Source organism: Protobothrops mucrosquamatus, unplaced genomic scaffold (assembly GCF_001527695.2).
Source record: "Protobothrops mucrosquamatus isolate PMUCROS unplaced genomic scaffold, P.Mucros_1.0 scaffold880, whole genome shotgun sequence".
NCBI lineage: Eukaryota > Metazoa > Chordata > Lepidosauria > Squamata > Viperidae > Protobothrops > Protobothrops mucrosquamatus.
In genome coordinates, this window is record NW_015387134.1 from 997055 (window position 1) to 1010095 (window position 13041).

At 48.3% G+C, this 13041-nt stretch overlaps 1 protein-coding gene across 1 annotated transcript in view; it reads left to right on the forward strand.

The window, feature by feature from the left end:
- The window catches only part of UBN1 (ubinuclein 1), a 41585-nt gene extending 28792 nt beyond the window's left edge, over positions 1-12793 (forward strand). Inside the window, exons 13-18 of the mRNA XM_015819256.1 lie at positions 254-304; positions 2283-2325; positions 2787-4037; positions 6472-6724; positions 8923-8994; positions 12729-12793. Of these exons, the coding sequence (XP_015674742.1) occupies positions 254-304; positions 2283-2325; positions 2787-4037; positions 6472-6724; positions 8923-8994; positions 12729-12781 (1723 nt within the window). The 3' untranslated portion in view covers positions 12782-12793. The remainder of the gene's footprint in view (positions 1-253; positions 305-2282; positions 2326-2786; positions 4038-6471; positions 6725-8922; positions 8995-12728) is intronic.
- The last annotated feature ends 248 nt before the right edge of the window (positions 12794-13041 follow it).

Genomic DNA, 13041 nt, shown 5'->3' on the forward strand with positions numbered 1-13041 from the left:
CAAACTTTGCTTCGGGATGACCCAGTAACATGCAAGAGGTGCTTTCTGTCTTTTCTCGTGGCTTGTTTTGCAACTGCAAACCTGACCATTTTTTCACAGCAAATGTGATTCCTGCAATTTGGTTACAGTGGGTTCAGTTCTCGTTCTAGAAATCCTTATTCCTGTTATTTTCAATCCCCCCCCTTCCCCGCTCCTTTTTTTCCTTTGACAACCAGTTTTGTCTCAGTTTCTCCCTCCTCCTCTCCTTTTTCAGGACATTGTTCAAAGAGACCAGAAAAGTGCACAGTCATCTCACTTCAATCCCGTGAGTATTTCTTCCATTGCCAGTACAGAATGCGAAGGTCAGGCGTGAAAGACCAGCTCCACTTGTGAAAGTACAGTTAAACGGATCTTTTGCTAAAAGATCTTCTCAACTCACAGTTAGCACTTCCTTAGAGTTAGGTAAGGGTCAAGAGCACTGAAAGGAGGCTGAACTTAATCCACTTGTGACTACATAGGGATACTAGGCTGATCCCTTTTTTAACTCCGCCCCCACGTTCTGCCTTCTTTCTCCATCAGTGGGGGGTTCCCTTGCTGCCTACCAAGTTTAATTGGTTTTTTTTTCTGCCTTAAGTTTTTTTATTAATTTTCCAATATTACATTTACATATTTGAAAAGTAGCGTGGCGGCTGAGCACAGTAGTTCCATTACATTTGAATATCATCAATAAAAATCTCAAAGTATTACAACAACTAATTCCATCTCTTTCCCCCATAATGTCTACTGTCTCATGTTTGGACCAACATAGTTCTTATTCTGTCAATCAAACAGAAAATACCTTTCTGGTATTCATCAATAATCTTCAGTCTGTGCATATCTTAATTGATTTAGCATTCCATCTTTTAGACAATAACCTAGTACGTTTTTCTTAGCTTTAATTTCCCATTGGTATTTAAATTTAACGTTTAATCTTTTATCATTTCCAAATTTTAAATGACCCCAATTTCTAAGTCTCCTATCTCGTATTTGGGGCTAATAATAATATTTTTTTTCCTCTTCTTTCTATTTCCTTCCTTCCTTCTTTTCCAAAGAAATAATTAAATTTGTATATTGGCTTGTGGTACAGATGCTGACAGGGTTTTTTTGTTTGTTTTTTCTTTTTTCTTTTCCAAGTTTAATTGTTGCTGTCATTCAATATGCAACCGTCTTGTCATGCTGTTGCTTAAACTTTTGTGAGGACCTGATTTTTTTTTTTAAAAAATGACTCAGAATTAAAGCTGTATTACAGCTAAGGTGATGTTACAAATGTACTGCAACTATATCAAGAGGATATAATTTTACTACTAAGTAGCAAAAGGTACACGGGTACCAAACAATGAGGCCAACAGACCTTTGTTGACATCTTCTCTGTTATATAGTGTCAAACTCATCCCTCTCCTATTCTCTAAGACAGTGATGGCGAACCTTTTAGAGACCGAGTGCCCAAACTGCAACCCAAAACCCACTTATTTATCGCCGGGTGCCAAGTGGGTGGCCCACTGGATGGGCTTGGCTGTGGTGGTCATGGCAGATTGGGTGGGTGTGGCCAATGTGGGCATGATCACCTCAATGTTGCTTGTGGGGAGGGACGTCTGGGGGGGCGGGGCAGGGTTGGGGGAGATCCAGGGTGTCTCTGGCAGGTGGGGCGGTGGGCAGGAGGCTCGTCCTGCGGGGAGAGGCGAGGCAGGGCGGGGGTGCCATTGTCACAGGGCAAGGTGAGGCAGGGGCCAGGGCGGCGGCTGCCTGACACCATCGGCCCCTGAACACAGAGGCCAGCGAGCACATGGGTGCTGGGATGCATCCGTCCATGTGGGACCTTGGCCAGTTAGCGGGCGGCTGGTTGAAGAAGGACGGTTGCCATCTCCGGGGCATGGCGCGCGTGCCCACAGAGAGGGCTCCGAGTGCCGCCTCTGGCACGCGTGCCATAGGTTCGCCACCACTGCTCTAAGAACTCATACCTACAGATTTTTTCCCCAGGTTTCTACTCAGTATGCTTTTAACTGGAAGTGCAAGCAACTTCCATGAATGACTTTCAGCAGGGACACGTTCCATTTTTTTTTATGTTCCAAATATCTTTAGAGAAGGTTGCTTAAATAATTGGATTTGTGTTCCGGTTTGAGCAGTTGATGGCCTGCCCCGAGCACAAGAAGGGCCTCTAGTTGTCAACTCTGGCAAGTTTTGTTAAGGCTGCATTTCCTTCTCCCGGAAATGAAGCATATCTCCTCTCTCTCTCTCTCTCTCTCTCTCTGTTGTGTTTCCCTCAGAACCAAAAAAAAAGTGATGATTCCTCCAAAGGTAAAAGGAAAGGTGAGTGGTTTGGTTGAGACTTTCAAATAGTTTTCAGCCCTCGGGGGCGGGGGGGGGTGTGTGTGTGATCGCAGGAGGATGCCACAATGACAAAGCTGTGACTGGGTTTGTATGAAAAGAGGGGGGGGAGGTCTCCTCCAGACTGGCTTCTGTTTTTTCTTGCACGTGTGTGGATTTCTTAGTTTTGCTTTGCAGAATTGTATGAAGCCTGTGCGCCAAGGACTTCGCAATCTAATAAGTAGCAAGATAGTAGTGTTGGGCGTGGAGATAGCCAAAAAAAAAAAAGGGGTGGGGGGCTGAAAAAAACACCCCCAATGGGTTGAGTTATTTCTGTGATGTATTTCTGAGGCCTCCAGAGTAGTAGTAGTAGCAGCTCTCCAGAAGGGATCGCACGAAACAGTTTGACGCGCGCATTGACCTCTGAAAGGACACTTCTCACACAACCGTTGTGTTCTTTTTAGGAGCCTTTTGGCAAACCGGAGAAGAAGCTTCCCCTCCCCGTCCCGTTGATCCACCCCAGCGGTGCAGTTTCTCTGTCTCCAGATTCCCAGGGAGTTGTCGTCGGCCTCAGCCCTCAGACTAGGGAACTGTTGGCTATGAGTTCCAATCCAGTCACCAGCACCATGGCTGCTCCTCCTCCTCCTCCTCCTCCTTTCAGCCTGGACGATTCTCTCGACGAGGACTTGATCCATCACACGACTTCCTCTTTGGAAGCTGTCTCCAAGGAACTGGCTGCGCTCAACAGCCGAACAGGAGGCAACAGCCCTGACTTCACCGTCTCTCCGGCTCTGAAGGCGCCTGCGGAGAAGCCCTCCAGTCAGAGCAGCTTGGAAGAGAAGAGGGTCTTCCCCAAATCGGCTCCCGCCCCTGCCCATTCAGCTGTTGGGGGCTCCGTGCAGTCTCCACTCAACTTCTTGGCCGAACAGGCTTTGGCGCTGGGCCAGTCTCCCCAAGAGAAGAAAGCTGAGGGCCCCACGTACAAAGAGCTCCCTTGCCAGAGCCCTCCTTCCAAGCACTTGGACGCCCACCAGGTGGCCAAGCCGAAACACCACAGCCTGCCCCGTGCGTTGCAGGGCCCTCAGACCTCAACCCCGGTGCAGACCCCCCAAGTCAAAGTGTTTCCTCTGGTTACTCAGCAGCAGAAAAGCTTCCCCCCTTCCCCGCCTTTTGTCAAGCTGCAGAACCCCAAGATTGTCTCCCCGCTGGCTCAGCGCCCTCTCCTCCAACAGCAAGCCAAGGCCCCCGCCAAGGCCCCCGGCTTCCATTCTTCCTCTTCTTCCTCCTCCTGCTCCTCCTCTTCAACCATCTCTCCCAAGACCCCCAACTCTTTGGTGTCTCTGAGTTTCGCCGGGAAGCACCCAAGTAGCCCTAGTTCCTCAGGGCAGTCTTTCAAGTCGCCCTTTGTGGCCCTGTCCAGGCACGTGGCGGCTTCTACCGGAAGCGTATCGTCCGGCATTGCCTCAACTCAGAGCTCCCCTTCGGGCAGCATCCTGCCGGGCGCCTGTGTCCCTTCCTCTGGCCAGGCTCCCAGTCGCTCGTCGCCCGGTTCCCTGGTGAAGAAAACCCTCGTCCCTCAAAAGCTGACTTTGGTGGCTCCGCCGGGGGGTCCCAACGTCAGCTCCAGCGGAGGAACGCAAGGAGTGGCCAAGTTGTTGACATCTTCCCTGAAACCTGCCATGATCAGCAGCTCCACACCCTCTACCTCTGGGCCGGTGAGTGGCTTCTGAGGAAGGCCAGGAGTTGGCTGGGGGAGTTTCAGGGTCCAAAGTGCAAATTTGCACTCTCCAGATAAGGGGCAACTGTTTTAAGACTGCAGATACCGTCCTGGAGCTTTTGTCTCCCTGCCCCTTTCTTTCTTTTTTTTTTTTTTTCTTTTTTTTTTTTTTTTGAAACCATCTAAAACAGGGGTAGTCAACCTCGGCTCTTTGATGACTCGTGGACTTCAACTCCCAGAATTCCTGAGCCAGCCATGGCTCAGCTTGGAAACCTCTCCCTTTCCCCTCAGTGTGGCTGGCTCAGGAATTCTGGGAGTTGAAGTCCACAAGTCATAAAAGAGCCAAGGTTGACTACCCCTGATCTAAAACTTGCAAACTGGAGCAGGTTTGCCCAAATTTCCTGGAACCCACTTTATGAGACCTCCTGCTGAAACCAAGCAAGGCTTGGTGACCTTTCAGATTTTGGCCAGTTGTTATTTTTTTTTTAAAAGCAAAACATTTTTAAGGACAAGCCAAGGAAGTCCAGTTGCCTGTTGGAAAATCACCTTAGGGACAGCTATGACCTGGATCAGTGGTGGCGAACCTATGGCACGCGTGCCAGAGGCGGCACTCACAGCCCTCTCTCTGTGGGCACGCGCGCCATGCCCCGGAGATGGCAACTGTTCCTCTTCAACCAGCCACCTGCTAACTCACTGAGGTCCCACGTGGCCGGATGCATCCCGGCACGGCTAGTTTCCCTCCCCCCCCCCCGGTCCCATCCCTCCTGGCCTCGCATGCTCTCCTTTTCCCGGGCACGACCCACTGCATCGCCTCCTCAGCTGTCGGCTGTCTGTCCAGCTCAGAGGCAGCTTCTTTGAATTGCTGGCGATGGGCTGCGGAGCCCCAGAATGCACCGGTCGGGGGGCCAGCAGGCTATGGCTGCTGACGGACACCGTCAGCCCCCATGCGCTCCCTGGCCTCTGTGTGCGGGGGCCGATGGTGTCAGGCAGCCGCCGCCCCCTGCCTTGCCCCATGGCAATGGCACCGCCACCCTGCCTCTCCTCACCCCGCAGGATGAGCCTCCTGCCCACCGTCCCACCTGCCAGAGACCCCCTAGATCTCCCCCAACCCTGCCCATCCCCCACAGGCGTCCCTCCCCATGAGCAACATTGAGGTGATCACGCCCACCTTGGCCACACCCACCCAATCTGCCATGACCACCACATGACCATCCAGTGGACCATGCCCACCTGGCACCCGGCGATAAATAAGTGGGTTTGGGGTTGTAGTTTGGGCACTCGGTCTCTGAAAGGTTCGCCATCACTGACCTGAATGATTGAGGAACACTATAGACATGTTGATCCTTGTGTTAAGGGGTAAATCCTCCCTCCCTGCCTATTAGTGCCATCTATAAATGTAATATCCATAAATTCATGGTGATCTTAATTGCATTCATTAAAAATGGAAGAAAACCTCAATTTCTTGATGTCTGTGGGGATCCTCAATCATCCAGGTCCTGGTTGTCCCAAGGGGGCTTTTCTGAAAGGCAACTGGACTTCCTTGTGTTTTTTCCTTAAAAACATTTTGCTTCTCATCCAAGAAGCTTTTTCAGTTCAGTTCAGTTCACTTCGGAACACAGTGCACACAGGTATGTGAACATTTGACCCCATTTAAGTAGATTGCCAAACGGGGTTTTTTTTAGTCCTTACAAAAACCCAAACTCTTATCACAAGCCTACATAGAGATTTGTTGAATGCCTCAAAAGATAACCATCCCATAGGAAAACAACGGCAGTTCTAAGCAGAATACTTCTGTTAACTCTTAAGGAACTTTTTTTTTTGCAAGGGCCAATGTTTGTTTTAACCCAGTGGTTCTCAACCTGTGGGTCGGGACCCCATTTGGGGTCGATCGACCATTTCACGGGGGTCGCCAAGCAAGGCTGTCCGCCATTATTTTTGTCCGCCATTTTTTTGTCCACCATTTTTTCCCCTTTTCCGGCAGGTGCCTTACCTCCCTTGGGCTGGGCCAGCTGGTGGTCGGCCTGCTCCGTCTCTGCCGCTTGCCAGCTACGCCTCGGCCGGCGCAGGGGGCGGAACCACACATGCGCGGCGCTCCCGGGCAGGGAAAGTCCTCGACTTATGACCGGTTGGGTAGTCCTCGACTTATGACCGGTTTAGTCCTCGACTTACGACCGGTTTAGTCCTCGACTTACGACCGGTTGGGGTCGCGGCATTAAAAAGGTTGAGAACCACTGTTTTAACCCGTGATGATCAACTGCTCCATAATTTTGGGACGTGGGCGAAGGCAAAGACGTCTCCTTTGTAAAATGATACGGCCACGGATCTACCCTTGCAGGGGCTGACAGTTGAGGAAGGGGACGGTTGCTCTTCTGCTCTAACTGGTGTTCTTTTCACCCACCCTTTCCCTCCTCCCCCGTCTACCCCCCCCCCAGAAAGGACCCGGTGGAGCAGTCCTGCTGACCAGTTCGTCTTCCTTGAACGTCCTGTCTCCTTCCTACAAACCCAACAGCCCAAAGCTGCCCACAGCACTAAGCTCTACTCCACTGGGGATTATATCGCCGATCCATTCCTTCCCTCTCCACGTGATTTCCTACAGCTCTGACTCTTCCGCCAAAGCTGGGGTGTCAAAGGATGTGATAGTCACAGGACCGGCCCCAGGAACATTCCATCACGGTGTTGGCCATAGTAAGTGTTGGTTGGGAAAGGTGGGGGTGGGGGGGGTGGGGGGGCTCCCATGCTGGGGGTTACAGCCGGTAAGCATTGCTGCTGCAGATAACGTGCTCCCTCTTCCTGCTACCTGCGCGTCTGTCCTCGTCCGAAGGGATCTTTAAAAAAAAAAAACTCATCTCCACGAATGTGTCCTCCGATGAGTTACCAAGATCTCTTCCTGTCTCGCTCATGTCTATGTCTGTCATTGCCGCTGTCTTGCTCTGCTTTTGCATCTCAACAATTCCGGGCCTGGGTCCCATCCTCTCTTCAAAAGCCGTCCTTCGGTTGGGACAATCCGTTCTGGAATACCTCTCGCGTACATGATCTCCTCAGCATCCTTTTCCCTTCCTTTCATCCATTGACACACCGTGGGAAGGGTCCGAGATCAAAAGTCCTTGTGTGGTACATCTCCGAATTCAAAGTCCACAATAGCACGGATCTAATGAGCCGTGGTGGCACAGTGGTTAGAATGCCTTATTGCAGGCTAAGTCACTGCTCACTGCCAGGGGTTCGATCCTGACCAGCTCCAGGTGGACTCAGCCTTCCATCCTTCCGAGGTCGGTAAAATGAGGACCCAGATTGTTGGGGGCAAATAGGCTGAGACTGTAAACCCCTTAGAGAGGGCTGTAAAGCGGTGTATAAGTCCTAAGTGCTGTTTCTAGTGCTACACCCATTATTCACGATCGGGTTAAGTGACCGTGACAGGCTTTTCCCAGAGGGACCTCAAAAATTATACACAAACCTTCAGACAGGTCGGCATGAACATGCTTTGTAACGAGTGCAAGTTAGCACCAAGTCTGTTTGCATCACTAACATTACTGATGTTAACCTAGTTTAGGCAGTGACACATCTGCCAGGAAACAACCGAGTTTGGAAAGCACCAAGGACCCCTCATTTTAACCCTGAGCTACAAATATTCTCCTTTACTGGCAAGCCTGTTTTGTCTCTTTGACCAGCAAGCCCCCTCCCCTAGGTTTCTGGAAGGTCAACCTGCCCCCCCCTCCTATAACCATGGTCTTGAAGTTGGTGATCTATGCTTCTAAAACAGTGGTTCTTAACCTGTGGGTTGGGACCCCATTTGGGGTCGATCGACCATTTCACGGGGGTCGCCAAGCAAGGCTGTCCGCCATTTTTCCCCCCTTTTCCGGCGGGTGCCTTACTTCCCTTGGGCTGGGCCAGCTGGTGGTCGGCCTGCTCCGTCTCTGCCGCTTGCCAACTACGCCTCAGCCGGCGCAGGGGGCGGAACCACGCATGCGCAGCACTCCCGGGCAGGGAAAGTCCTCGACTTAACGACCGGTTTAGTCTTCGACTTACGACCGGTTTAGTCCTCGACTTACGACCGGTTGGGGTCGCGGCATTAAAAAGGTTGAGAACCACTGTTCTAAAATGAGACACAGACCCCCCCCCCGGGGTAAAACATGTCCCAAATAGGAGACCCATTGCTGAAATTCTGCCGCCTTTTCTGTGCTGTTGGTGCTGGATGATGGGCTTTGTATGTGCAGTAGAAACGGCCGGTTTTCCTCCGTTCAGGCATTACGTGACCTTGAACGTCATCTGTTGTGTTCCTCGGTCCCTGTTCCCTTCTTCCGGCTATGCTTCCGTCCTGTTGTACTGCAATGGCTCGCCTTGCTGTCCTTTGATTGTTGCCGGGCGCTACAGCTGGAATATGCAGTGGTATATTTAATTCTTTGAAATGAAACCTGTGAGACGGGAGCAGAGAATTAATGTTTTGGCTCTGGCAGGGAGACAGTCCAGGCTGCCCCTGCTAGCTCATTCCTTGAGAACTGCACTTTCAAGTGATGCCTTGACCTATGGGAAGGGAACCGTTGCTGGGATTTTGCCCCATCCAATGCCCTGCGCCCCTTCAGGTACGTCGCTTTTTCAGAGCATCTGGTTTATGCCTTCAGCCACCACCGGCCAAACTCGTGGCGCGTCAGCCAAACGTTTTGTACCTTTACCGGTAAACTTGCTGAGCAGCCAATCAGATACGAGATAAAGAACGAGTTTTTGGCAAAGGTTGGAACGGTGAGGGCGGCGATGGGGTGGGGGTCATTTTTCATCTGAATCCATCCATAGACCATCTTCGGCTCATTTGTCTTCAATGTACATATGTTTCTCTTCCTCCTCCTCCTCTTCTTCCTCCTCCTCCTCCTCAATTCCCCTCTCCTTTCTAGGTCTTCTGGCTGGATTGTCCTCCAGCCTCCATCAGGCAGCGCCGCCTGCCCATTTATCCCACAGCTTGCCAGGTAACTCCTCCAATTGCTCTTGTTTGGTTTCTGAGTCATTCAACGGGCACCTCCCGGGACAGCTGCCAGCTTTGCCTGCCCTTCGCGAATTATTATTTGTTTAGCATAGGCCAGTGATGGCAAACCTTTTAGAGACCGAGTGCCCAAACTGCAACCCCAAACCCACTTATGCATCGTCGGGTCCCGGGTGGGTGTGGTCCATTGGGTGGGTGTGGCCCATTGGGTGGGCGTGGCTGCGGTGGTAACGGCAGACTGGGTGGGACTAAAAAGTTCAATCAATCAATTCCAACTTTGCAAGATCTTTTTTTTCCCCACGAGAAGTTGAAATTGATTGATTGAACCTTTTTTTTTTTTTTTTTTTGCACACGGTGGCGGAGGCCTAAAGCGAAAAGGTTTTATAAAACCCAGCTGAAGGCCTAGGACTGGGGCGACGGCACGTGTGCCCACAGAAAGGGCTCTGAGTGCCACCTTTGGCACCCGTGCCATAGGTTCGCCACCACTGGCATAAGCCATATCGTACATGGACTAGCAATATAATGTATATTGACATTTTATCTCAGTAGAACCGAATAGAATATAAATGTTAAAAAGATCTATGTTCAGATAACAATGTCTAGGCCAGTGGTTCTCAGCCTGTGGTCCTCGGACCCCTTGTCACAGGGAGTCCACAAAGGCTCGAAGAAACGTTATGATTTAAATTTTGAGCTAACTCTTGGGGGGGTCCTGGTCCATGGCCACAAAAGGTATTTAAAGGGGGTCCATGGTGAAGGAAAGGTTGAGAACCACAGGTCTAGGCCATCTAACCTTCATTTGTATTAAAAAAAATAATCAGATATTGGACCGGTAGATGCCCCCGGCTTACAGCCAGTTACAATGTGATCTACAGTTTGGTGTAGGACCCCACAGTCCCACTGAGGGGAGGATATTATGCCCCATTTATACCGAGAGCCCCAACCGACACCATGTGAGGGGTGAATCCTATTCAGGATTGTCCATTGCTGGCCGGAGTAGTTCAAAGCCTGTCACTGTTTTTGGGTGGGGTCATTCATATGTCTTCCTACCTCTGGGCGTCCAGGGACTCGGTTGGGTTTCTGTTGGGAACCGATGTTAAAGTTGTTGGGCAGATGTTGTGCAAGTGCCAGTGGGCTCTTCCTGGATTTGAGTCTTCCAGCTGATAAATGGGAAAGGTTGGCATACGCCGGTAGAAGTGAGTTATTCACAATTTTTCCATATTCACGAATTATAAACCCCAGGCTACTACATCTCTCCAAAAGCAGCGGGCCTGGATCCCACCAGCGGAATCTCTTTCTCCTGGAAGCTGAGCTTCTCCGTACAAATTCCACATTATCCCATTCCAATTATCGGATGCACTTCTCCCTTTGTGATGCCGGAGGGTGGATTAATTAACATCATTAAAGTCTGACTTGATTATTGCCTCTGAGTATAGACAGACTTAGTTACGTATTTTAGTCAGAGATCCTAAGTGATTGGATTGGTTTTTTTTTTTTACAACAGTCGTAAAGTGAACGAGCGTGGTCATTAAGCAAATCACAGCGTTAAGCGAATTATCTGAATGTACATTTGAATCCAATTTATCCAATGGGCTTTTTTTTTCTGGAAAATGGCAAAAAAAAAAAAGTCATAGCACATGGTCACATAACCGCAAGACACTGCAATCAGACTTAAATGTCTAGTTGCCAACTAGCTAAAATGTGATCATGTGGTGTAATAGTCATAACTTTGAGGACATGTCATGAGTAATTTTTTTCCTGATGCCATCATAACTTTGACCCGGTCCTTAAGCAATTGGTAATAAGTCAAGGACCATCTGTATTGTGTGCTCACTGTTATAGCAGATTTAATTAGTGACCTTGATTTGTTTCTGTTATTAAATGTATTGTTGTGCCCTTTTATGTTTTTAGCTCTTTGGGAATTACCAGGTCAGTCGGTTGGTTTTATTTAACTCGATATTGTCTACAAAAACTGACAATCGCAAGATTTCACAGAAGAATTGAAAAAAAAACCAAACACTTATTGCTCTACCACTGATCTATAGAGGTTTTACTGTTTAAAGCAGGTCTAAAGAAGACAATTCTTGTTGCCTTTATGTGCACGAATCCTAAGCACAAAAAAAATCCTTTGTGTTGGTGAATTCCAGTAGTGTCTTTAAAGACTCTTCATTCCCTGAGTCCTGCTTTCCTTTTTATGATTTTTTTTTTATCCAGCTGTTGTTGAAATGAATGAGAAGCTGTGGTGGTTAAGCTAGAGAGGATATTTATTGGACCACAGCCCAGTAACAAGATCAATAATATTTTCTGATGTTTGAGCTGGGCAAGTCTCTGGAATGCTTGCTTTTTGTTTTGCCAAAGCAACTTCTGCAGTGTAAAATTTTCCTTGCAAAACATGAAGTGGCACTCAGGACTGGTTGTGTTAGTTTTTTTTTATTTGTGGCAAGGTCTTCTTTTATTATTATTAGAATAATAATAATGGATTGTAGAGATGGGGGGGGGTTAGCTGGGCCTCTTTTGAGTTTGATGTCGATGTGATCAATTGCATTATCCTGTGGTTATTTTTTTGTATAAAGTTTCATTTATGAAGCCACCCAGAATTGTTCCGGAGTCGGACAGTCTAAAAATGTGGGGGCCTTTGGTGCTCTTGGAGCTTGGTTGTTTTCTTACATTATTTCATTACCCAAACTAGGTAACATCATCGGTGCTAGTCGTGCTATCTCGTTTGGGTAATGAAATGCTAGTCACACTAGCACTGATGATGTTACCTAGTTGGGTCATGAAACGTCGACAAGAAAACCACCAAGCTCAGAGAGCACCAAGGACCCCACAGTCGTCCTCCTCTTCCTCCTCTCCCCTCTAGCACTGATGATGTTATCTAGTTGGGTCATGAAACGTTGGCAAGAAAACCACCAAGCTCAGAGAGCACCAAGGACCCCACAGTTCAACCCTGACTTATAAATATTCTTTATTAATCTAAAAATGTATTTATTCGGCCAATCAGCCAGTTCTGCCTGATCTTTCCCATGTAATCTACGGTATTCTGCCACAATAGGGAAGATAGAGTTTATAAATAAATTAAATAACCTCTCCCTGCCCCCACCTGCCTCTAGTATGGTACCAATCACACGGCAAATGTGCTTTACACACTAGTAACATAATAGAGGATGTCTCGGTTAAGACAAACCCAATCGCCTATCCTGTTCATGGGTATTATTTTTCCCCCCCCCGATGCAGAACATTTTGGCTGGACATCATAATTCCCTCCTGCCCTGTGACTCCGTATTCTTGAAAGAAGTCAAAACTGTGATTGAGTATCTTTAATAACTTAAGACTTCGGAGCTTCGCTGCCATGTAGATTATTTTTTTTCCAAACAATTTTTATTAGTTTTCCATTTTACACCAACACAGCTTAAGAACCCACATGGAAACATGGTGATCCATTTTTAAAACAAACAAACAATAACATAGTAAATATATACCCATTATTTCTTAAAAATTTCCCTCTCTATCTATATAGAATATTATAATCAAATTAATACATTTTCAAATGAATTCATTCATTACTATGTCTAACCATCAACTGTATTAATCAATAAAAAAAATTTAATCTATAAAAACCTATTGTCAAAGCAAGAATATACAGTATTTCTTCACACATTTAAACTTAAGCTCAATGGACGCTGCCATGTAGATTGATGACCTTTTGTTTTGTGTCTCTTTCAGATAGCTCTCAGCTACACAGCAAAGGGCCCAATGTGCAACCGCGGAAATTGTGACAATTCTGAAGAAGAAGACGAAGAAAAAAAAAAGAACACAACCAGCTCTGGGAAAAAGCCTGCAGAATGCAGCAAGGGAGCCCCCCCATGGCTTCCTTGCTCTTCCTTCTTCGGTGGGATCGATCTGTAGGTTCCCCCTCTTCCCCTTATCCCAGTTTGGACTAAGATTCTTCCCGGGGTGGGGTAGGGGTAGGGGTTGGGTGGGGGGTCTGAGATGGATGCTGAAAAAGGAAGCATTTCGCAGGCCCAACGCTCACTTC